Raw genomic sequence first — 24499 nt, forward strand, 5'->3', positions numbered from 1 at the left:
CTGATAGCCAGCATCACAAATGTAACACACTGAACAGTTTTTAAAGTTCTAATGAAAGAAGAAAAGAGAAGAGGTTGGAGTTCATTTAGCTTGCCTGTCAATTGACTAGTCACATATTGACATTTCACTGCCTGTTGCTTGAGGACAAACAAATATTGTCAAATATTTAATGAAACCAAGAATGTCACTTTAGAGGTAGCAGCTTGTTTTTCTTATTTCACTGTGTTCTCATTTCTTAGCCACAGCAGGACTGAAGTGCATCTGCTGCTGCTGGCTGTATAATAAGTGGAGGAAAGCTGAGCAGCACTGGAAAACTTTTCCAAATGGCTATCTTCAGTAACTTAGCTGAACTGTTGTTTTAATTTCATTAAAAAACTTTTGAAACTGTAGACTGACCTTGGAAGTTCAAAGTAAAAGCCAAATTAAAGAACTGTTAACAAGTTGCTCATTGTTTTGAAAACACTTTTTAACATTGTTAAAAGATATCTAACAATGCAATCCTAAAAACACTTTCCTGGGAGTAAGCCCCCTAGAATAAAATGGAACTTACTTCTGAAAAGACTTGCTTAGACTTGCTCCCATAATCATCACATTTTTAAAAAAGTTAATTTCATTGTTTCATAATAATGAAATGGAGACCATGAGCTAGTTTTGAAAAAATGCATTTAGTATAATTTAAAAGCAAAACTGATGACTCTTTTCTTTTGTGATTTTCAAGACTAATTTATCCACATGTGATGCTGAAGCTACCATGCATTATTTAGAAGAACTTCTAGCATCTTTGAGGATAGAAATCACCTCACAAACAATCTCAGAAAAGATGTCTTCAGCTGTGAACCAGAAAACGGTGAAAATAATTGCATACAGAAATGGAGCAGGTTACCAAAATGGGCAGTTAATCATTGCTAGTACATTCCCTATGGTGAGTAACTATCATCCAAAGAAATAATCAGTGATGGGATTCAAATTATTTAACAACCGGTTCTGATGGTGGGATTCAAATAATTTCACAACTGGTTATTTACAAGCACCATTTTAACAAACGGTTCTGCCGAAGTGGTGCGAACCTGCTGAATCCCACCACTGGAAATAATCATAATGCAACTGATAAGGACAAGCAGCAGATATCAATGACAGAGATAGAAATAACTAGACTTTCAAATCTGCACTTCCTCATCATATGAAATATTAACTTTACTGCAAATCAACATATTTGTTTGTCATATTCTCTGTCTGAGTCACAGCCTGTGAAAATGTGCCATGAATCTAATTTGGATCAGGCACAAGTGAGGACAATTAGCTTGGCATTTTGACTTAGGCAGATTGATAAATTGTCATAGGTAGATTGGAGAGAGAAGAGGCACATGACCATATCAGATAGATTTAAATTCTCCAAGACAGTGGCACTTGAAAGTGGCCAGATGGTCTATTTATGCCATGATGGTGAAAGTGATATAGGACCACAAGTTTCCTGAGGGATAATAATTCTTTGGTTTCTGTGGTGGTGAAAAATACCATCAAGTTGCACCTGACTGATGGCAACCCAGGGGTCTCCAACATAGTGCCCATGGTTGCATGCTAACACCTTTTCTGGCAGCCACCAATAGTTTTTAGAAAGTGAGAGGAACAAGGTAGGGCTTCTGATTGACTGTACAGATAATTCACCATTCCTCCGGCAGCAGCTGTCCCCACAATATAACAACTTCAGTGTGTGACTGAGGATAAGCTGTGTATATGCATAAAAATATTTAACACACTGTGCTAATTTGAAAAGGCATCCTGTTAAACAGAACTTCTGCCTGTTATGTTGAAGAGTGATTGTTAGAGTTGACCTAATTCCCTGACATTTTGTGGTTGGGTGTGCCTCCTGTGGCAGTTATTTTGTAGTTATGGGTTCCTTGTTTTGATTTCAAAGAAAGGTTCCCCTTTTGGAAAAAGTGTGCAACCAAGCCAACCAGTTCTGTGTACCAACATAATGCATGGGGCTGGACAGAATTGCAGATCTTGTAGCAACAATAACCTCAGTTGTTTAAATCCAGAGGGGTAGCCTTGTTTAGTCTGCTGCAGAAAAAAATAATAAATTGGAATCTTATAACATTTTAAAAACTAACAATATCTCATTTTCCACATAAACTTGTGTGGCCTATAGTGCATTTTTTTCAGATCCTATAAGTGGATCCTCAGGATGCAGATGTTTATGTTGGGGATATGGCAAGAAAAAACAATAGGATCAAATGGCCATGAAATATAGGGAATACAGAGTGAAATGTGTTGAAGAATTAAGAGATCTAGGGATTTTAAAAAATCAAGTATCTGGTTTTAACAAGCTTTGATTACATATTATCAACTCCCTCTCTTTTTCTTTAGCTGCTGTCTTTATGCACAAAACGGCTGGAACTCAACAGGACATCTTGTAGGCTGTATACAAGTGAAGGGGTATTAATTCCTACTCTACAAGATTTAATCTTGTGGGCTGTAAGTGATTTTTTCAGGAAACAGAAATCCAAACAAGGAGAAGAAGGAGCCATTTCTGTTCCTGGTCCTGAAGGAAATGTACCTGCATTGCTTGTAAAAGGTAAAATACCTCCACAAGTTCTTGATTAAATTGGTCTTATTTGGTATGTAGATTATTTTACATTATAGAGCCTACCTCCTTCATTGAAGTAAAGCTATAGGGAGCCTTTTTTGTTGGTAAGTTAACAATACCATAGAAATCTGTTTCTTTTGCATTTTCATAAAAATGTTTAATTTTTTTTTTTTTGGCTTTAGAATGCTTTTGAAGATTCTAATTATTTTGGTCACTGGCACAGTATAGGTTATCATACATCTTCCAAGAGACCAAAAATAGTACAGAATCAAAGTGTGTAGTTTGACATACATTAATATAAATCTTTACAATTGAGTAGGCTATAGGCTTTCATCAATACTCCATTTAGTGACTTGTACCTGGGTCTCCCAGATCCTGTTCTGCCACTCGAGCCACTGGACTGCATAGGCTCTCAATGAAGAGAATTACACTAGTCTAAGTTCAGTGAGCTTAGACTGAAGTAACTTTGCATAAATGTAGGTGTGAAGTGCTGTCAAGTCGCCTCTGACTCATGGTGACCCTATTAATCAGTGTCCTCCAAAAAGTCCTATTGTTAATAGCCTCCACAGTAATTCTCAAGTGTACAATTATAAACTTAAATACAGTTCAACTTGAAATGGGAAGCCCTATGATGACACCAAAGCAATGACATGTGTCAATTTTTCTCTATCTGTGTCAAGATAAGCCAGCAGATGAAATGAACATCAAGTGTGCATCGTCAGTGATGACTCCAGATAGTTTGATTGATGATAATTTGCTCACCATCATTCTTAGAAATCCTGTTGAAGTCTGGGTTTCCAGTGGAGAACCTTTTCTACCTTTGGATAATAGTAAGTTATGGGGGGGAAAAGCATTTTGCTGTAATAGTGGGATCTAAGCACAGATATTTCTGTGATACTGCAATGTAAAACATAAATATCCCAATACATTTTGTCAAGCTTCAGAAAGATCCTTGTGGTGTATTAAGTTTCATTGGTGCTTTTCAAATGGCAGACTATGCCAATTTTAGAGTGTCTTGATGTGCAACATGTGTAGCTGAAATTCAAGAAACACACATTCAGAGCTGTCTCGAGCAAGTAGAGCTGGTCTTATAGTTTGTGTGTGTGTGTGAAGTACCATCAACTTGCAGCTGACTTATGACGATCCATTATGGGTTTTCAAAGCAGGAAACATTTGGAGATGTTTACCATCACTTGTTTCCGAGTAGTGACCCTGGTATTCCTTTTTGAACTCCCCTCCAAATACTAACCAGGGCTGACCCTGCTTAGCATTTGAGATCTGGTGAGACTGGGGTAGCCTGGGCCATCCAAGTTCATGTCTTAGTTCACACAACTATGAAAATTATAAAGTTATAAGTTGGGACCTGCAAGAAACTTGCTGATGCAGCTATCCCATTCCCCCTATCTTTGCTTTCTCCTCTCTTCCTCCATTTCTCTCAGTTTCTCCCACTCTCTTGCCATCCCTTTTCTTACTCTTTATCTTCTCCATGTTTTTCATTTGATCTCTTTCTGCCCACCACTCTCTTCCCACCCCCATCACCCTCCCAACTTCCACATGCTTCTTTTATCCCTCCCATAGCAGCAGAGGTGGCAGTGTTATTCCCAGCTGCCTACCTGATTCTTCCCTGTTCCCCAAAGCAGCACTTGCAGTAGTGGATTTCCTTGAATCACAATGGATCTCCCAGCTAATAGAGGTCAGTCACCCTTTCAGTTGCCCCCTCCAGGTTGGGAAATTTTTTGATGCTGAATTGTATTTGTTTTTTATTTTGGTTTGTGTCCTTTATTTAATTTTATCTATGTAAAATTGAATGAATGCCATTAAAGGTAGTTTGAATTGCTTGATGTAAGTATAAGAGTTTATACTTGAGAATCCATTTTGAAATGTTTGCTTTATGGCCACAGTGGCATTCCTTTATACACTTGAGCTTCTATACAGTTTTCTTGTGTTGAACAGTGACAAGCATCCAGGCCTAAGTGAGGGGTGGTATAAAGTCACCCAAAGGTTGCTTTCATGCCTAGGGTTGCCAATCTCCAGATGGAGCCTGGTGATCTCCTGGATTACAACCAATATCCAGATTTGTTCCCGTAGAGCAAATGGTTGCTTTGGAGGGTGGACTCTGTGGCCTTATATTTGGCTGAGGCCTCTCTCGTCCCCAAATTCTGCCCTTTTCAGACTCCACTACGAAATTTCCAGGAATTTCCTAACCTGTAGTTGATAAACCTAGCCAGGTCTGGCTCCAGATTGTCCTCTCTCAAAGGTCAAAATGGGCCTGGACAGAGCTCTGTCCCCTCCCATAACCTTTTACTGTTAGAAACTGAAGCCTGAAAAGCTGGGGTTGCATAGCAACAGCCATTGAGCTTAAAACTACAGACACTCCTTTTATAGTGTTTGGATTTTTTAAACCTCAATGCTTTTTTTAAAAAATCTGATTTTGCTGCAAATCATCTTGTCCATTCACTTCTCCAGTCACTGGATTTAAATATCCAAAGATTTGACCAACTGTGGCATGCAATATTAAAACAGTTGCTTATTGTCAGTTCTGTCCTATGAATGTACATTCAGATCAATAGGATCTGTTTCCCCAAGTCCTTTAGCTGTGCCCTAAATGTGTGGTACAGAATTTGGAAATGACAGTGCTCTGATTTTTCATGCCATACGCATTCTTAGGTTCTACAGTCTTTCAATTATTTATACAAATGCTTACCTTTTAATTATATTTTAATAATTGGATCTGTTTTGTTTGCTAACAGTATCAAATTCTTTAAATACTATTTGCTGAAATAGATCTAGTTGTGGTAACCACTAATCTATACAGGCTCTGCAGTACAAAATGGCCCTGAAAGAAGGTAAGTAGTAGAAATAATGTATATATTTGTTACAGCTTTGCAAAATGCAGAAAGGCAAGAACGACAAAACTGGTTGGAAAAAGATAAAATTATGGCAGACTTAGAGGCAATGAAACACAAAATGAGACAACTACAAGGTTAGTAACCCAAGCCCTGAAGCTGCTCCACCATTCTCTCAATTACCTTCCCCAAGAACGATAAGTTCAAGACGGGCTGGTAATAGGCCTGATTACTAGGATCTAACAGTGGTCTTTTTAAGAGTGGGTGGACCTTCAGCCCATCCAGAAACACTCCTTGCTCAAGGGAGTGATTGATGATATTCAACAGATGGGACCACAGTCCCCCCTGGCATGCTTTAATTAGCCAGGAGAGGCATGAATTCAGAGGACAGGTAGTCGGTCTAACAGCAGCTAGGACCCTGTCCACATCAGACTCAGCAAACATGGAAAACTGGTCCAAAACAGGACCTGAAGACTGCAACGGAACCTCCAGTTCACTAATTGTCTCCAAGGTAGCAGGAAGGTTGTGGCAGAGTGATGTGACTTTATCCACAAAGAAGCTCATAAAAGCCTCACAGCTGTGAGCCAGTTGGGAATTTTTGGAGCCCTTTTGCAATGAGGATAAAGACCAAATTGAGCCAGGTGAGCGTTTGTGGACACAAGAGAGGATGAGGAAAAAAATCTATTTTCGCCCTCTTCATTACCATCTTATAGGCCTTCATAAATGACTTATAAGGTGTTCATGTAGCTTCATCGTGAACCTTCCTCCACACTCACTCTAGCCATCTGAGTTCTCATTTCATATGGCACAACTCCTCAGTATACCAAGGTGCTAGCCGTGAATGAGGGCGCAGAGGGCACCAGGGAGCAATCGATGGCCTCTGAGAGTCTGGCATTCCAGTCACTAACCTGGTCATCAAGGGTGCCAGTTGGCTCAGGGTGCCGCAGAGCATTCAGGAAACCAATCAGATCCATAAGTTTCCATTGGCAGGCAAAAATAGGCCCGTCGCCTAGACAGGGTTGGCATGGCAAGTTCATCCAAACCTTCAGGGCATAATGGTCAGACCATGGCACTCTGTCCACAGAGGATAAGACCAAATCAACACCTGAACTGAAGACCAAATCCAAAGTGTGACCCGCTTCACGTGTAGGGCCAGAGTTGAGTAAGGAGAAACCTAGCATCCCCATGGATGAAACCAAGTCCGCAGCCACTGAGTATGAGGCAGGGTCCACATGGACATTAAATTCCCCCAAAATAATACATCTTGGAAACCATAATGCCCAATCGGCCGCCACCTGCAGGAGCTGCGGCAGGCTGTCCACTTGCGCACTAGGCAACTTGCACACCAGCAGGACAGCGAATTTCTCCGAGGCTTCCAACACTAAGCCAGCACACTCAATATCAGTGATCCTCAGAGCAGGGAGCGCTCTGAGAGGAATGGATTCCCAAATGAACATAGCTATCCCCCCCCCCCCCCGGCCATGTTTGTGATTGGTAGATGCACGTGAAACTTGGAGGTTTGGCCTCGCACAAGGCGACCGTCAATGTATGAAAAAGTCCCAACTATTAGTGCATGGTGGCATTTTCTGAATGGCCAAAATATCCTGGAGGAAAACCGGGATCATATATACCAGGATTTTTCTATCTTGGGTTCTCCCTCTGCATGGCAGTCCATCAGAATGTTCAGACTGGGAAGAAGAACTTGCATAGTTTCATTTTCCTTGCTGACATTGCCGCGCATATGCAAACTGTCCTGTTTTTCCAACATTCTGATCGGCTGCAGGCAGTGAGGCGGGAAAAATAAACTGGTCCATCTCCCGCGATGTTTGCATGGGAGTGGGAACAGTGCAGCTTTTTTTAAAGAACCACCAATGTTATCGTTTTTTGAAAAGTGTAGGATAAGGGAAATCTCACGGGGCGGGCCCAAATTAGACCCAGAAGCCATGCAGAAGTCATGACCGAACTGGGATGTTTCACCTCCTTATCCCAAAATATATTGGCTGGGGCAAAACACCAGTGTCCAAGCATGTTCTGAAGCCTTCCTACTCTTTCCACCTGGTAGAACTCACAAGAAGTTGCTCTTAAGTGTTTGGAGACTTTATGGAGCAGCCAGCAATATGGCAATGGTGGGAGTTGCCCCTGCACCCCTCCCCCGCACATGTGGAAGTGCTTTTCCTTTACATATGGGATGATTTTTGAGTCTCACTCACAGTACAGGAAATGCAAGACTTTTTTGTATTCATTTGGATTTCTTTCTCTTTTGTCTATCGCTGAACTAAATTAAAATTGAATAAACTTCAATTAAGTTATATTAAAAATAACTGACTATACCATCTTCACTTTAGGGCGGCGCATAGCAAAATTTCATCCAGCTAGTATGGTGCCTACTAAAAGCCCCCTACAACCTGTGGCAATAGAAGGAGGCTGGACTGAAGAAACCCAAGAAGAGATGAAACTCATGGAAAGCATCCTACATACAGAGGTATGGAAATGCACCTTAGGCTTGTATTTTGAATGATAAAATCCAAACATACTTTTAACACAAAATCTATGCTGTAAACAGCTGGATCTAGTTCTTATCACAATTCCAATTCCAGAGTTAAAAATAAGGAGAGAGCAGAAACAACACATTTTAAAGGACAAAAGGAAGGAATAAGATCACCATCTTATCCAAACATTTTAGCTTCCATATTTCCCTTCCCCAAATCTTCAAATACTTTCTGAAAGGAGAGGTCTACAGCCCTTCAGAAACTATGGTTTCAGTAGAAGGCAAAGTCTGTGTTATAGCACTTCTAATTTGTAACTGGCCCTATCACTTTCATATCTCCGGTGTCTTTTTATGGCTCCAGTATCTGGATTTAAGTATCCACAAATTTAGACATAATTTAGTCAGTTTCTCTCAACTCCTCCTTCACTTGATGTTCTTGACCTCTAAGCCAGACAGCTAAGCACCAGAATAACAGTCAAACACAAAAGTTTTAAAGTAGTTGGATATCATTAATTTTCCATTTTGTATTATTTATGACTACTATATTAAAGAAAGCAACTGTTCCTTTTGGCTTTTGACTCTTTTCCATCTGACTGCATGTTCTTTACAAATATACCAATGAGTGCCAAATCCAGATCAATTTATTTACGGTCAACGACAAGAACACCAATAGCAAAAATGCACAATTCAGCAGTAATGAAACACAGGTAAAAGATAATACATAGTCTGTCTTGCTGACAGAGAGGATGTTCATGGGAATTAAATAATTTATATTAAAAAATTTCAGTAACTTACGTTTGAGATCCCGTTACACCTAAATTGCGATACAGTAGATAAAAGTACAATGATTGGAGCAATGAAAAAAATTGGTATAAAAGACCTATACAATATTGCTAAGAAGAAGGCCTATAAGGGCTAACTAAAAGGCAGGACTTCCGACCAAGTCCTCTAAAATTTGAACTGATCTAATCTTCCCTTTCCTTAACTATTCAGCCACGGGATATTTCTTTTTATATTTACAGATAAGTGCACAGAACTGGGCCATTTCCCACGTGATTTTCTGGTTTCTGCCTGACAATGTATAATCCAATGAATCTTTGTGATTTAGGCCGGTTAAGCCAGACAGAGCAGGACAAACAATTTCCTTTTGGGGCTGTTCGTACATGGGGTACCAATGAGTGTATTTTTGAAGACTTTCATGGCTGGAATCAACTGGGTGTTGTGAGTAGGGTTTGAGATTCAGGTAAACCGAATTTCAGATTCGGTCCGAATCTGGCTTATTCGGACATATTCGGGCCACATGGGGCCCAAATACAATATGTCCAAGCCTGGGCTGATCCGAATGCCAGGTATTCAGATTGGCCCAGTGTGCATATTCGAGTTTCAGAAGAGGCAGATTCTCAGTTACTTTTCCAACAAAATCTCACTCTGATACTTCAGTCATAGCACTATATCTCTCCCCCCTCCCCTGCCCACTTTCTACATTATAGCAGCTGATAGAGGGTTTAAACTCATAGATCTACTAAGTCTCATCTAGTTTGGCCCTCTGCTCTTTCCAGAACTACTGCTTCCCAGTATTCCTCCCAAATTAAATGACAATGTGTACACTTCTTCCATTTCCCATAAAAGCTTCTGTTCCTTTCATGTCTGCCACCCAGAATCCATCATCAGCTTCCACACCACTGATTCCTAATCATTTTCTGGGCCAGTTCAGATGGTCTTATCTGGAGACTGGGGAAGTGGCCACCAAATATTCACATTTTTAATACTTCATTTATGTCCCACCTTGTTTCCCAGTTGGAACCAAAAAGAAGCTTACATAAATTTCCTCTCCTCCATTTTATCCTCACAACAACCTTGTAAAGTATATTAGGCTGAGAATGTGTGACTAATCCAAGGTCACCCAGCAAGCTTAATTGGCAGGTAGGTCATTCAAACCTGGGAGTCCCAGATTCTAGTCAGACACTCTAAATGCCCACCACACTGGTTCTTGTGGCATAAATGTAGGGCAAAATATTTATTTGGCTCAGATTATGCATTTGATTTCCAGATTTGATCTAGGACAGAATGTGGTTTGTCTTAAAGTAGCATTTGGATTTCATGCTGAGTGGGAGGGAGGGTCAAAGTACCAGATAGGAAGGGAGGTAAAGCATTCTCTCCTTCATTTATCAGACTATAACATCTAAACAAGCTCCATGTGTGAACACAAGCATGTGTTCAAGGACCAGAATTCACATTGCATATTGGGAGGGGGGATAATTGTGCCCTTTTTCTAGTTTGTGAGTGTGTGTTTCAGTAATGACTGACTATATAATATAATCAGACTATATAATATATAATCAGTAATGACTGACTATAACAGAACTGAACATTCAGTTCTGAAAACAGCTTTATATTTGTCCTATAACACTGCGCTGTTTTATTTTAACATCAACCTTTCTAAACTGCTAGCAACAGAAAATGGCTATTCAGCCCATACAGGTGATTTTGTAAACTCAGAATTAAGGATGACTTGAGGTCTAATGCTACTTTTTCTCCCTCCAATTCTGAAGTTTCCATTCATGTTGTTTTCAAATATCCCCATACTCCTCAGATTTATTTATTTAGATATTATTTTTCCCTTTGAGCACCTGGTTTTCATATGCCACTTGACATGAGTGAATGGAAACTGAGGTTATGCCGTATGCTTCTAATGCAATTCCAGCATACATTAACACCAGGAAGGCTTTTTTTCCTGCTGGTGTGAGTCTCCTGAAAGGGACCAGCCAACTTAGCTGAAGTTTATGTGGGAGGGACAAATGCTGTGGGCACCCAGTTGAATGTGAACCTGATGCCCACAGAACTAATGCCCAGCCATGCAAACTTCAGTGAACTTGGCTGGTTCCTTTCAGGAAACTCACACCAGCAGCCCTGTGGGAAATAAGTGTCCCCACCCAGAGCAAGACACACACCCCGAGACCCCAATAAAATCTCCAGCACAGAGCCAGCTGGGCATAACAGCAAGCCCCATTGAAGTCTATGGTGAGAAAAACCAATTCATTTTTCCCACCACAGAACTTGCTGAAGACAGCTGGAAGATTCTGTGCTCTGAAGTTGCTCCATTGCAGTCAATGGGAAATTTCTGTGGAAGGGCTGTGGGGCACAAATTTTTCAAGATAGAGGCATAAAACTTTCAGGGTATCTTCAGGAAAGTCTCTTGATGACACCATTCAGGTTTGGTGAACTTTGCTTTGGGGGGCAGTGGGAGATGGGCCCTAACCTTTTGGGGGCCCATAACATTGAACCCCCTGAAGCAAAGGTCACCAAACCTGGATGGTGTCATGCATAGACTCTCTTGAAGATACCGTGGAAGTTTTGTGGCTTTGCCTTGAAAAATGTGCACCCCACAGCCCTCCCCCCGAAATTCCCCATTGGCTCCAATGGAACCACTTCAGAGCACATAATCTAGGGAAATTTCTTTGGGTGACTGTCGGGTGCATTTTTAATTCTAGAGACACCAAAATTTTAATTCTAGAGACTCATTTGGAGACTGTCCTTATGATATTCCCCATGTTTGGTAAATTTTGTTCATGGGGTTCAAAGTTATGGACCCTCCAAGGGGTAACCCCCATCTCCTGTTAGCTCCAATTGGAAACAATGGGAGATGGGGGCACCCATTTTGGGGGTCCATAACTCCCCCCCCCAGCCAAACTTTACCAAACTCTAAGAGGATCATCAGGACAGTCCCCGGATGATACCCTGAAATTTTGGTGCCGCTAACTTTAACAATCTCTCCCAATCCCACACTCCTCAAAACTAGAGGAAGATAGAAGAATGTTTTAAACAAAATTGTGCTAAGCCAAGGTTGATGATGAATGTTTAAAATTCCACAATTCACAATTCCTCCTCAAAAGGACATAAGATGTTATTGTTAAATACTGTAGTGATTGGGAAAAAATGCATAAATGTTAAAATCACCACTGTGAAAGACATTTGCTGTAACTGAAGGGTTGTTTGGAGACTACAGTGCATTATGACAGCATGTGTAAGAAAGGGCTGTGACAGTGTCAAAAATATTATGCACTCTGGCTGGAGGCTGCCTAGATTTTGAGACCCTGGGCTTCAGCCTGCCAAACCTATAGGTAAATCCAGACTTACACTGTGCAGATTATGAATCAAATCTTTATCCAAGGATCCTACTGGAAGAAGAGCCATAAGTTGGAGGAAGTCTTCTTCTGTTGAAGGAGTGCTTTCAACTTTCTGAGTGGAATGGTTTGATGGGGCAGGATTCACCACAGATGGTTGCCACCCTCCATCTGTAGACAATAATAACCAATGGCTATTTTCAGCAGAATACAGGAGATTCAGGTTTGTGGTGACACTGTACTGTTTCTGTCTCCTTGAGGAACTCTGATAGTTTTCCAGACCCCTCCTCATTCCTGCTGAGATGGTCTCTGACTAGAAGTTAGTAACCAGCAAGGGAATTTCTTACTATTTTCAGTGCAAAGTCCCTTCCAAACAAGACATGATTAGAACTTCAGTAATAACCTTTTGTTTTCTAAGATTCATATGCCACATATGAAGAATGCAAGTATTTCACTTAAACTTGGGGTATATGAAACCTGCTGTGCACTTTGAAATGGGGATATCTGGCAGATGTGAGGCTCTGATGAGAATGAGGAGAAGGGCTTGGGCATCCATGAACATTTTTATAACAACTACTCTCCTAAATCATGCTCAGTTATGTGATCACGTGTTATACATTTTCAGACATTACAAAGGCATTTTCTGGTGAGATAATTTTTTATCTGTTTATTTCTGTTGTAGATAATTTATTTCTGCTGTAGATAATAGAGTGCTGGAAGTTAATCACATACTCTAATTTCATGATTTTGGGGTTCATTTTAGATGCACCTTTCAGAGATTCAAGCATTCCACTTCAAAAGAAGTTCACCCTTTTCTTCTAAACGACTTGTAAAAAGTCGTAGAAGTCTCTACAGTCAGCCTACAACCAAAAGAGTCTGGGTTTATACGAATGGAAATAAACCTGAGCAAGGAGTTCGTGCCTGGGGAAAAACATTGGCAGAGGTAAAGCTAAATCAGAAAGAGCTCTTTCAAACAGTCCCTTACTGTAAGCAACTGGACACCTTCTCCTCCTAAGGTGTGCTGCAAAACCATAGAGGTCAAAGACTGGCATAAGAATTAGACACTTATTCCCACAAAATGGATGCGTCTCAGAGAGTCTTAGGATCCATCTTTGTGTATCAAGCTTTGTGCTTGGAATGAACCTTATTGTTGGAACTCCCGAAAAAAATCAATTCTTTGTCTCTGGCTTTCCTGCAACTTTACCTCATACCACCTTGGGACCCATTTTGGGGTATAAATACTGGTTCTTTGGTCACTATGGCTCATTCTGCACATGCAGAATAATGCACTTTCAAATTGCTTTCAGTGCTCTTTGAAGCTGTGCGGAATAGCAAAATCCACTTGCAAACAGTTGTGAAAATGGTTTGAAAACGCATTATTTTGCATGTGCGGAAGGGGCCTTAGTCTCTGTGTGTGGAGGGGGGAGGAGCAATTTCTTTTGCTCCTGGAAATGCACTGCTTTCCCTGGACATTCCTTCAAGAATGGTATCTATCACCCATCCCTGAAGCTCTGTCCAACTTCCTTTTCTGTTAGTCAGCTCTTGTATGCTTTGTGTGTGTATGTTCATTGCCTAAAATGTATTTCTTAGTTTACTACTTTAATTCTTTAATGAAATCAATTTTAATTATGCAACTGCCTGTTCAATTGAGAGCTTTCACCCAGGACTATTCTGGTATACATAGGTTATCGATCCCAGTTACCCCCTCTCACTATCTGTCTCAAGCTAATTCCTCCCAGCTAAAGTGGAGACTGATTACTTAGGGTAACATTACTGCTATTTGATAGCTTAAACCCATTTGCTACATATGTAAATCTGGGATTCCACCAGTAAACACATTCAGTAGCTAAATACAGAGGGATAGATCCTGCCAAATATTTTCACTTATAGAAGGGGGACAGTTTTCATTGATTTCCCCAACTCCTGCAGACCTCCAACTTCACCCCATGCTGTTTCCCAGGAACAACATATCAGCAGGAGGAAGGTAAGATAGTTGCTGTCATGCCCCCACCCTGCCCCGCCCTGCCCAGTTCATCAGAGGAAGACTTGCCTGATCCGAAAAGAGTAATGCCAGTTGTGTCAGCAGAAGAGGAAGAATTACAGCTTCCCAGTTCAGGGCTTATCAGGAATACCAGGCAGGGTGATAGCTCTAATGATTCCTCAGATGTACCACAAGGCAGAAGCTGAGGGTTCCCTTGAAGGAGTTCACTTCTGCTCACTTGCAAGCCCAGCATGACCACAAACCAAGCAAGCAGCCCAGAAGCATATAATGAGCTGCAGTAAAATGTGGATGCAATGCATGGATGCAATGGATACAGCTGAGGATGCAATGTGTGAGTTTCTCAGCAATTCCTGCATGCCACTGTTCTGAGTATTTGGATCTTGCCTTGACATTGGACTGGCTTCCCACAACTATGCTTCTCAGATACTCCCTCCTGGTTTGTTCACTCTGTTCCTTGACTCTCTGGACTAGGGTTGGTCAATACTAAAAAAAATTACGCAAAATTCGGATTTAGGTATTTTTTGCAGGGCATAAAATGATTTAGATGCCCGAACTAAATCATAGCCATATTCGGATATGCCTGAAAATTCGGGTAAATCCGAAAAAATTCGGGTCCGGCTTTATTATTATTTTTGAATTTTTTTGGTGTTTTTACATCGTTTTGTTTCGCCTGCAGGGGGCAATTTTAAAGCTAGCAGCATTCAAACTTTCAGGATATCATCTGGAGAACTGTCCTGATGATTCCTCCCCAAATTTGGTGCAGTTTGGTTCTGGGGGGGCAAAGTTATTGACCCCTCAAAAGGTACCCCATCCCCATTGTTTCCAATGGAAGTAGCTAACAGGAAATGTAATACACTTTGAAGGTCCATAACTTTGGACCCCTGAACCAAACTTCACCTCAAACTTGGGGAGTATCATAAGGACAAGTACCTGTATGATACCCCGGAGATTTGGTGACAGTAGCCCCAAACTGCACCCCTCATAGTCACCCAAAGAAATTTGCCCAGATTCTGTGCTCTGTAGTGGCTGGTTGGCTTCCATTGGGAAGCTAATGGGAAATTTTGTGGGAGGGCATGGAGTGCACATTTCTCATGGTAAACCCATTAAAACTTTCAGGGTACCCCAGAGAGGTCTCTTCATGACACCATCCAGGCTCTTGGTGACCGTTGCTTCAAGGGGTTCAATGTTATGGTTAGGGTCCATCTCCCACTGCCCCATAAGCAAAGTTCCTCCAAACCTGGGATGAGGTGTTATCCAAAGAACTCTCCTGAAGATAACTCTGAACATTTTGTGACAGTACCTTGATAAACGTGCACCCCATGTTCCCTCCACCAGAAATTCCCATTGACAGTAATGCAGTATATGTCATTGCAGAATAAAGAATCTTTGGGCAATTTGAACCACTTGAGGTGCCGCCTGCAGGGGGTGCATTTCTTAGACATATCAGTATTCAAAAATATCAGGGAGTAGTATCAAGGAGATCGGTCCTGGATGACACCCCCTGCTTGGTGCAGTTTGGTTTTAGGGGGCCAAAGTTATGGACCTCACCTCAAATGGTAGCCACCATCTCCCTCTTAGCTCTCATTGGGAAGCAATGGGGATAGAGGCCCCCCCTTTGAGGGTCCATAACTTTGCCCCCCCCTGAACCAAACTGCACAAAACTTGGGGTGCCATCAGGACAGTCTCCTGATGATACCTGAATTTATGTTACACTAGCTTTAAAAATTCTGAGTTTTCATGTTTCACCGCTTCCCGCACATGAAGTCAGTTGGAGTGAGTGAGCCGGTGAAACACTAAAACCAGCATTTTAAAACTAATTGTGACCAAACTGAATAGGTATCATCAGGGAGACTGTCCTGATGATAGTACCCCTTGAAAAGCTCTGGCGCAGCTCTGGTTCAGGGAGCCAAAGTGCTATGGACTCTCAAAGTGAACAGTTCCCCATCCCCCATCAGCTCCCCATTGGAAAGCAATGGGGGATAGTTGCACCCTTTTGAGGGCCCATACCTGGGAACCAAAACTGTAATTCAAACTTGGTGGGCGAAACATCAGGACAGTCACCTGATGATACTCCTGATAATTTGCGTGCCGACACATCTCAAAACGCGTCCCCTGCAGGCACCCCCCCAGAAATTTGCCCAAGATTCTTTAAGACTTGCAGTGACTTACCCTGTTTCCCCAATATAAGACATCCCCTCAAAAAAATAAGACATAGTAGAGGTTTTGCTGGAAGTGTGAAATATAAGGCATCCCCCCTGAAAGTAAGACATAGCAAAGCTTTTTGTTTTGGAAGCATGCCCGGTATAAAAGCAGAACACAGAAAATAAGACATTTCCTGAAAATAAGACATAAGCATCTTTGGGAGTTAAAAGGGTAATATAAGACACTGTCTTTATATCTGAAAGCTCACGGTAGTTGCATTGCTGTCAATCGGGAATTTCTATAGAGGGCCGTGATAAGTGCACATTTCTGATAGTATATCATTAAAACTTTCAGGGTGGGATTTTCGACTTGATGATACTATCCAGGTTTGTGGAATTTTGCTTCAGGGTTTTAATTCTATGGGACTCAAAAAAAGGTGCAGGGTCCATCTCCCACTGCCCCGGAAGTAAAGTTCTAAACCTGGATGGTGTCATCCAGAGACTCTCCTGAAGATACCCCTGAAAGTTTTGTGGGTTTACTATGAAAAAAATGTGCACTCCACAGCCCCTCTATCAGAAATTCCCTATTGACAGCAATGCAGCCAAGTCACCGCAGAACAAAGAATCTTGGTGCAGAATTTCCTGGGGGGGTGCCCGCAGGGGAGTGCATTTGTAGATGTATCGGTACCAGTTATTTCAGTGTATCATCAGGGAGACTGTCCTGATGATAATTCTCCTGATTATGCAGTTTGAACCAGGGGCCAAAGCCAGGACCCTCAAAAGGAATTTAGCCCTCATCTCCTTAGTTCCTACTGGAAAGAATGGGAGATAGGACACCCCTTTTGAGGGGTCCATAACTTTGGCCCCCCCTAAACCAAACTGTACTGAATTTTGGAGGCATCATCAGGACATGATCTTCTGATGATACCCTTGAAAATTTGCGCTGATATGTTTAAAAAATGCGCCTCCCTGCAGGCCGAAACTGTGAAAAAAAAACACCAAAAAAATAAAACGCACTTAGTCGTTAAGTGATCCGAATCCCATGGATTCGGATCTGTTAGGATTCGGACAGCTCAGATTCGGTTCCTGCTCGTCCGAATCCGTCCGAATCAGTGCAGATTCGGTAGATACTCCCTCCTGGTTTGTTCACTCTGTTCCTTGACTCTCTGGACTGTTTGACTCTGTTTTCTGGACTCTCCCACTGGCTTGCTGTGTTGTGCTTAGACCTGACAGTGAACTGACTCTGTTTCGAGGTGACTCCCTGCCTCAGAAGCTTTCTCAGTGCTGGTGCTGTCGTAGCAGCACACCTGCCCCACCCTGCCAGCACAGTTGCACTCTACTCCACGAAATGATGGCAAAAAAATTAAGGTGCAACAAATTTTAGTTGGTCTATAAGCTATTAATCTAATTAGTCTTTTACCCAGTATAAATAGGATTGCATGGATACAGTTCCTCTGCTATGTATACCAAAGACCTGGATAACCTGAGGATACCCCTCGGGGAGGTGGGGGGCTCCTTGTAGTGGGTGATTCGATCATTAGAAATGTAGAGAGTTGGGTTTGTGAGAGGCGTGATGACCGCATGGTGACTTGCCTGCCTGGTGCGAAGGTTGCGGATGTCACGCTTCGTCTAGATAGGCTTTTAGACAGTGCTGGGGTGGAGTCAGCAGTTGTGGTCCACATTGGCACCAACGACATTGGGAAATGTAGCCGGGAGGTTCTGGAAGCTAAATTTAGGCTGCTAGGAAACAGGTTGAAGTCCAGGACCTCCAAGGTGGCATTCTCAGAAATGCTACCCGTTCCACGCGCAGGGAGAGCTAGGCAAGCGGAGATACAGGGTCTCAATGCGTGGATGAGAAGGTGGTGTAAGGCAGAGGGTTTCAGATTTGTCAGGAACTGGGGAACCTTTTGGGACAAGGTAGACCTGTACAAACGGGTCGGGCTTCATCTTAACCAAAGAGGAACCAAGCTGCTGGCGCTCAACATTAAAAAGGTGGCAGAACAGCTTTTAAACTGATCACTGGGGGAAAGCCGACAGGAGCTGAGGTGACTTCGGTTCGGAATACAGTATCTATGGGGATGCAGACAGAGAGGGAGGTTTTTCTAAATCAACCACATACAAGCGAGGAACATAGTATATTAAATCCAATAAATAATAATAATAATAATAATAGCAATGTGCATGTGACAAGGGATAGTGTCTACAAAAGACTTGAGGGTAAAGCACATAAATCCCAGGTTAAGGACAGAGACAGGGTATACAGGTGTCTCTATGCTAATAGTAGAAGCATTCGACCTAAAATGGGGGAGCTAGAATACAGAGTTTTGAAGGAGGACTTTGATATAGTGGGCATTACAGAGACATGGTGGAATGAGGAGAACCAGTGGGATGCTGTTATACCAGGCTACAGGCTCTATAGGAAGGATAGGACAGGGCGCATTGGGGGTGGAGTTGCCCTTTACATCAAAGAGAGCATAGTATCACATAAAATAGACAATGCAAGGGGAGCTGGTTCCCCTACAGAATCACTGTGGATATCAATACCAGGTGTGAAGGACAGTTTAATATTAGGAATATATTATCGTCCCCCTGACCAAAGTGCACAAGAGGATTCTGAGATGGAAAAAGAAATTAGAGAGGCCAACAAAAACAAAAATGTAGTGGTAATGGGTGATTTTAACTATCCCCATATAAACTGGAAAAATGCATGTTCAGGTCATAGTAAGGAGAGAGCATTCCTGGATATGCTAAATGACTGTGGCTTAGAGCAGATGGTTGTGGAACCAACCAGGGGGAGGTGATCCTAGATCTAATTCTATGTGGGACCCAGGACCTGGTGCAGGAAGTCAGTGTTGTTGAGCCGATAGGGAACAGCGACCACAATGCTATCAGATTCAGTATCTCAGCATGCGAACAAGTGGCAACTACTAATGTAGTTACATTCGCCTTCAGAAAGGGAAATTTCAAAGATGAGGGGGATAGTGCGCAGGAAGCTGAAAGGGAAAATCAAAGAGAGTCAAAACTATCCAGGATGCTTGGAGGTTATTTAAAAACACAGTAATAAAAGCTCAGCTGGAATGTGTTCCACAGGTTAGAAAAGGCAGCACCAAAAGAAAAGCCACCATGGTTAACAAGAGAGGTTGAGGAAATTATCAGAAAAAAGAAAATGTCTTTTAGAAAATGGAAGTCCAGTTTGGCTGATGAAGAATATGAGAGGGAACACAAATGGTGGCAAAAGAGAAGCAAGTTAGCTGTAAGGGAGGCAAAAAAGGATTATGAGGAACACATGGCTATGAACATCAAGACCAGCAACAAACAGTTCTTCAAGTACATCAAAAGCAGGAAGCCAGCAAGAGAAGCGGTAGGCCTGTTAGATGACAAAGGAACAAAGGGTGTGCTAAAAGATGGCAGGGAGATTGCAGAGAAGCTGAATGAATTCTTTGCATCTGTCTTCACCCAAGAGGAGGTGAGGAACATTCCTGCACCTGAACCAAGCTTCTTAGGAGGCGAATCCGAGGAACTAGCGAAGATAGTGGTAGACAAGGAAGAAGTTCTGGCAGCCATTGATAAACTAAATGTTACCAAATCCCCTGGCCCAGATTGCATTCACCCAAGAGTTCTTAAAGAGCTCAAGCATGAAATTGCTGATCTTCTCACTTTAATATGCAACTTATCCCTGAAATCAGGCTCCATCCCTGAAGACTGGAAGATGGCCAATGTCACACCAATCTTTAAGAAAGGATCTAGGGGGGACCCCGGAAATTACAGGCCAGTCAGTTTGACATCTGTTCCTGGTAAATTAGTAGAATCTATCATTAAAGATAAAATTATTAAACATGTAGAAAAGCAAGACCTGCTGAGAAAGAGTCAGCATGGCTTTTGCAGAGACAAATCCTGTCTTACAAACTTACTAGAGTTCTTTGAGGGTGTAAACAGGCATGTGGACAGGGGTGAACCGGTGGACATTGTCTACTTGGATTTCCAAAAGGCTTTTGACAAAGTTCCTCACCAGAGACTGTTGAGAAAACTCAGCAATGAAGGAATAAGAGGGGAAGTCCTCCTATGGATTAAAAACTGGTTGAGGAACAGGAAACAAAGAGTGGGTGTAAATGGGAAGTTCTCACAATGGAGAGATGTCGGGAGTGGTGTCCCCCAAGGATCGGCTTTTGGGACCAGTGCTCTTTAACCTATTCATAAATGACCTGGAAGTAGGGGTGGGTAGCGTGGTGGCCAAGTTTGCAGATGATACCAAATTATGTAGGGTGGTGAGAACCACAAAGGATTGCGAAGAGCTCCAAGCGGACCTTGATAAATTAGATGAGGTGGCTCAGAAATGGCAAATGCAGTTCAATGTAGCAAAATGTAAAGTGATGAACATAGGGGCAAAAAATCCAAACTTCACATACACGCTACAGGGGTCAGTGCTATCAGTCACAGACCAGGAAAGGGATTTAGGCGTCTTAGTTGATAGTTCCATGGGAATGTCAACTCAATGCATGGCAGCTGTGAAAAAGGCAAACTCTATGCTGGGGATCATTAGAAAAGGAATTGATAATAAAACTGCAAAGATTGTCACGCCCTTATATAAAGCAGTGGTGCGACCGCACTTGGAGTACTGTGTCCAGTTCTGGTAGCACGCATCTCAAAAGGACATTGAGGAGATAGAAAAGTGCAGAGAAGGGCAACAAGGATGATTGAGGGACTGGAGCACCTTCCTTATGAGGAGAGGCTGCAGCGTTTGGGACTCTTTAGTTTGGAGAGGTGGCGGCTGAGGGGGGATATGATTGAAGTCTACAAAATTATGCATGGGGTAGAAAATGTTGACAGAGAGACATTTTTCTCTCTTTCTCACAATACTAGAACCAGGGGGCATTCATTGAAAATGCTGGGGGGAAGAATTAGGACTAATAAAAGGAAACACTTCTTCACGCAACGTGTGATTGGTGTTTGGAATATGCTGCCACAGGAGGTGGTGATGGCCACAAACCTGGATAGCTTTAAAAGGGGCTTGGATAGATTTATGGAGGAGAAGTTGATTTACGGCTACCAATCTTGATCCTCTTTGATCTTAGATTGCAAATGCCTGAACAGACCAGGTGATCGGGAGCAACAGCCGCAGAAGGCCATTGCGTTCACATCCTACATGTGAGCTCCCAAAGGCACCTGGTGGGCCACTGCGAGTAGCAGAGAGCTGGACTAGATGGACTTTGGTCTGATCCAGCTGGCTTGTTCTTATGTTCTTATGTTCTTATGTTCTTATGTTCTTATGTTCTTATGTTCTTAACCTACTATTAAAGTATTTCTAAATATGTCATAATTTCCCTATAGGAACAAATGTAAATAATTTAATAACTCTGCTATAAATCTTAGGCGGATTCCGCATGGGCCAAAAACAGCAGTGTGAAAACAGTGTGAAAACAGTGTAAAATTATTTGAACAGGTGTAAAAGGGTTTACACCATTTTCACACTGCTGTTTTTGGCCCATGCGGAATCTGCCTTAGTGTGCTAATGGTTCATTTAAGTAGCAATGATTGAACAAGACGCTTTGTGGAATAGGATTCAAAAATGACTAACGGTAATTGAAGGAAATTTCAAAAGCATCTCTGCTAAATTACTGTTAGCTATAGGAGAGAAAGGGGGGATATAACTCCAACTCTCGTCCTCGTCCTTGTCCTCCTCCTCTGTATGTGGAGATCAATTGTAATCTGGCAGATCACCAGGCCCCACTTGGAGATTGACAATCCTAAAATCCATGTATTGTGTACCGTATATACTTGCATACAAGTCGAATTTTTCAGCACATTTTTTTTGCTGAAAAAGCCTCCCTTGACTTATACGTGTGTCAGGTGTATTTTAAAAAATATTTTAGGGTTTTAAATTTGTGGGCCACCAGGGGGCGCAGTTTTTAGGCTAGCAGCACCAAAATTTCAGGGATTTTTCAAGAGACTCTCCTGATGATACCACCCAAGTTTGGTAAAGTTTGGTTCAGGCGATCCAAAGTTATGGATTCCCAAAGTGGGTGCCCCCATCCCCCATTGTTTCCAATGGGAGCTAATAGTAGATGGGGCTCATTATTTTGAGGGTCCATAACTTTGGACCCCCTGAACCAAACTTCACCAAACCTGGGTGTTATCATCAGGAGGGTCTCCTAAAGATACTCTGAAATGTTGCTACTGCTAACATAAACATTCCTCCCCTGACCAAAAATCCAGTTTTGAAGGATTTTAACACTTGTGTTTTAGCTTGGTTGCTGGTTGAGCGAAGCTTTTTGTACTTTTAAAGTTATTGTTGAGACCATACTGTTTTTGTTGATCCTCTTTTCCACTTACAGAGCTAGTTTACTGCTTTTCTTTGAAATAAATATTCAAAAACATTTAACCTACTGATGCCTCAATTAATGTAATTTTATTGGTATCTATTTTTATTTTTGAAATTTACCAGTAGCTGCTGCATTTCCCACCCTCGACATATATGTGAGCCAATAAGTTTTCCCAGTTTTTTGTGGTAAAATTAGGTGCCTCGACTTAAATGCGGGTCGACTTATACATGCGTGTATATGGTATGTGTAATATTTTTCTCATAATTAAATAGGGTAGGTGGGTGCTTTCTTTTGCGATTAATGGACTGAAAGTCAATATTTTCTATCTACAATTGTGTATTCACAAACCAGTATGGTACACTGAAAAGTAAAGCAGTTTTTCTGTTTCAGCTTCTGGATAACTGTACTACTCAGCTAAAAATGCCTCAGCCTGCAAAAGGATTGTACACACCTGATGGTGACCAACTGCAGTCATGGGATAAAATAGAAAGAGACATGGTTCTTTGTGTTTCCACAGGACAGCCCTTTATGAGCAGAAAAGGTAGTTCAACACAGTTTCAGCAAAATTCTTACAAATGACAGATTGGTCATCGAGACCATTGGAAACATCGAAGGCTACCCGTAGCAGGGCCACTGTGGTCCAAGGCAAGGGGCAGTCTCACTCTGCCCAAGGTCAGGATACAACTGGGTCAGACCAGTTGATAGGGCCCTTTTCCAGGCCCATTTTTTCCTCCACCTGTGCAAATGTCAACTAATATGCTAAATATTTTTGTTCTTGTACTTATACTGCATGTATGTTCTAAAGCAGTGGGGCAGTGGTGACAATGTTACCCCTCTCTGTAGAGCTGAAGTCAGCTTTGCTCCTGGAAGTCAAGTTAGCATCGTAATGGGACAATCTGACTAAATCTTATTTAGAATGGACCCAATCAAAATAAACTATTTTAAAACAATTCTAAAATAAATTGTAACATTTTAAGATATTAAGATATTAATTATTAGGCAATGTGGGTTGTTTGTCATTACTAATTTTTTCAATTGAATAGTAATTTGGGTTCTTTTAAAAAACAGTGTTTATATATTCTTGTAAACTTGGATCCCTTTGGTCAGAAAGGCAGGGTTTCCAGGTCATCTTGGTTATCATAGAGGTTCCAGTGATTCCTCAAGAGATACAAAGCCATTTATGGATTTCCCTAGAAGTGATGTCATGTTAACTGCAATGCTAGTGCTCCCTTTCGGGGATCGGGCGGTATACAAATTAAATAAATAATAATAATAATATCTCTGCCTCCCATTTCCAGCTGGGTATTAGCCTACTGGCTGCTAAACCTACAGGAAGGTGACAAATATTTCTAAATAAATTTTAAATTTTAAAAATCAGGGTGCATTTTGATTTAAGGCTTCCTAGAATGTCCACAAAGCCTTTTATGCTACCTGCCCCCCTATTCCTTTCCTGAAAAATAAAGATGAAGTAGTAATGGAGGAGAATTGTTGCAGTCAGGTTTTGAATGTTTTTTGAAGAGAATCTGTATGTGGGAGTCTTACCAGTCCATTAGATTTCATTGATATAAGGGAACTGAGCATTGGTGATAGGGTTGATTTTGAAAAATATGGAAGTTTGCAAACCTGTCAGGTCTAGTTCATAGGGACATCTAAACTAATATTCTTAGTTTTCAAAAGTGAAAAGGTTTGTGATACAATCATTATGAGATTAACAAATTCATTCACTGAACCAGGTAATTATAAACTTCAGCAACTTCATTGCCTTTAAGACTGCAGCATGATGGGGCCACTGATATCACTAATAGTCCAAGACCTCATACATGTTGAACATGCATTAATGTATCTTGCTTTGGTCCAGATCTAGGATGTCAGTGCTACAGAGGATAGAAATACTTCCATTTCTCTGTGGACATGAAGTCATTTCAGTATGTTTAGTGTAGGCCTGGGCACTAGCACAACTCAATGCCATTGACTTATATCAGTCTACCAGG

The 24499-nt window shown here is 41.7% G+C and overlaps 1 protein-coding gene across 1 annotated transcript in view; it reads left to right on the plus strand.

Annotated features, from left to right (window-relative positions):
• The window catches only part of DCDC1 (doublecortin domain containing 1), a 362770-nt gene that overhangs the window by 324755 nt on the left and 13516 nt on the right, over positions 1-24499 (plus strand). The window contains exons 31-37 of the mRNA XM_048484584.1: positions 719-922; positions 2368-2575; positions 3268-3417; positions 5469-5570; positions 7779-7915; positions 12809-12988; positions 22899-23049. Coding sequence (XP_048340541.1) covers positions 719-922; positions 2368-2575; positions 3268-3417; positions 5469-5570; positions 7779-7915; positions 12809-12988; positions 22899-23049 — 1132 coding nt within the window. The remainder of the gene's footprint in view (positions 1-718; positions 923-2367; positions 2576-3267; positions 3418-5468; positions 5571-7778; positions 7916-12808; positions 12989-22898; positions 23050-24499) is intronic.

Source organism: Sphaerodactylus townsendi, linkage group LG02 (assembly GCF_021028975.2).
Source record: "Sphaerodactylus townsendi isolate TG3544 linkage group LG02, MPM_Stown_v2.3, whole genome shotgun sequence".
Taxonomy (NCBI): domain Eukaryota; kingdom Metazoa; phylum Chordata; class Lepidosauria; order Squamata; family Sphaerodactylidae; genus Sphaerodactylus; species Sphaerodactylus townsendi.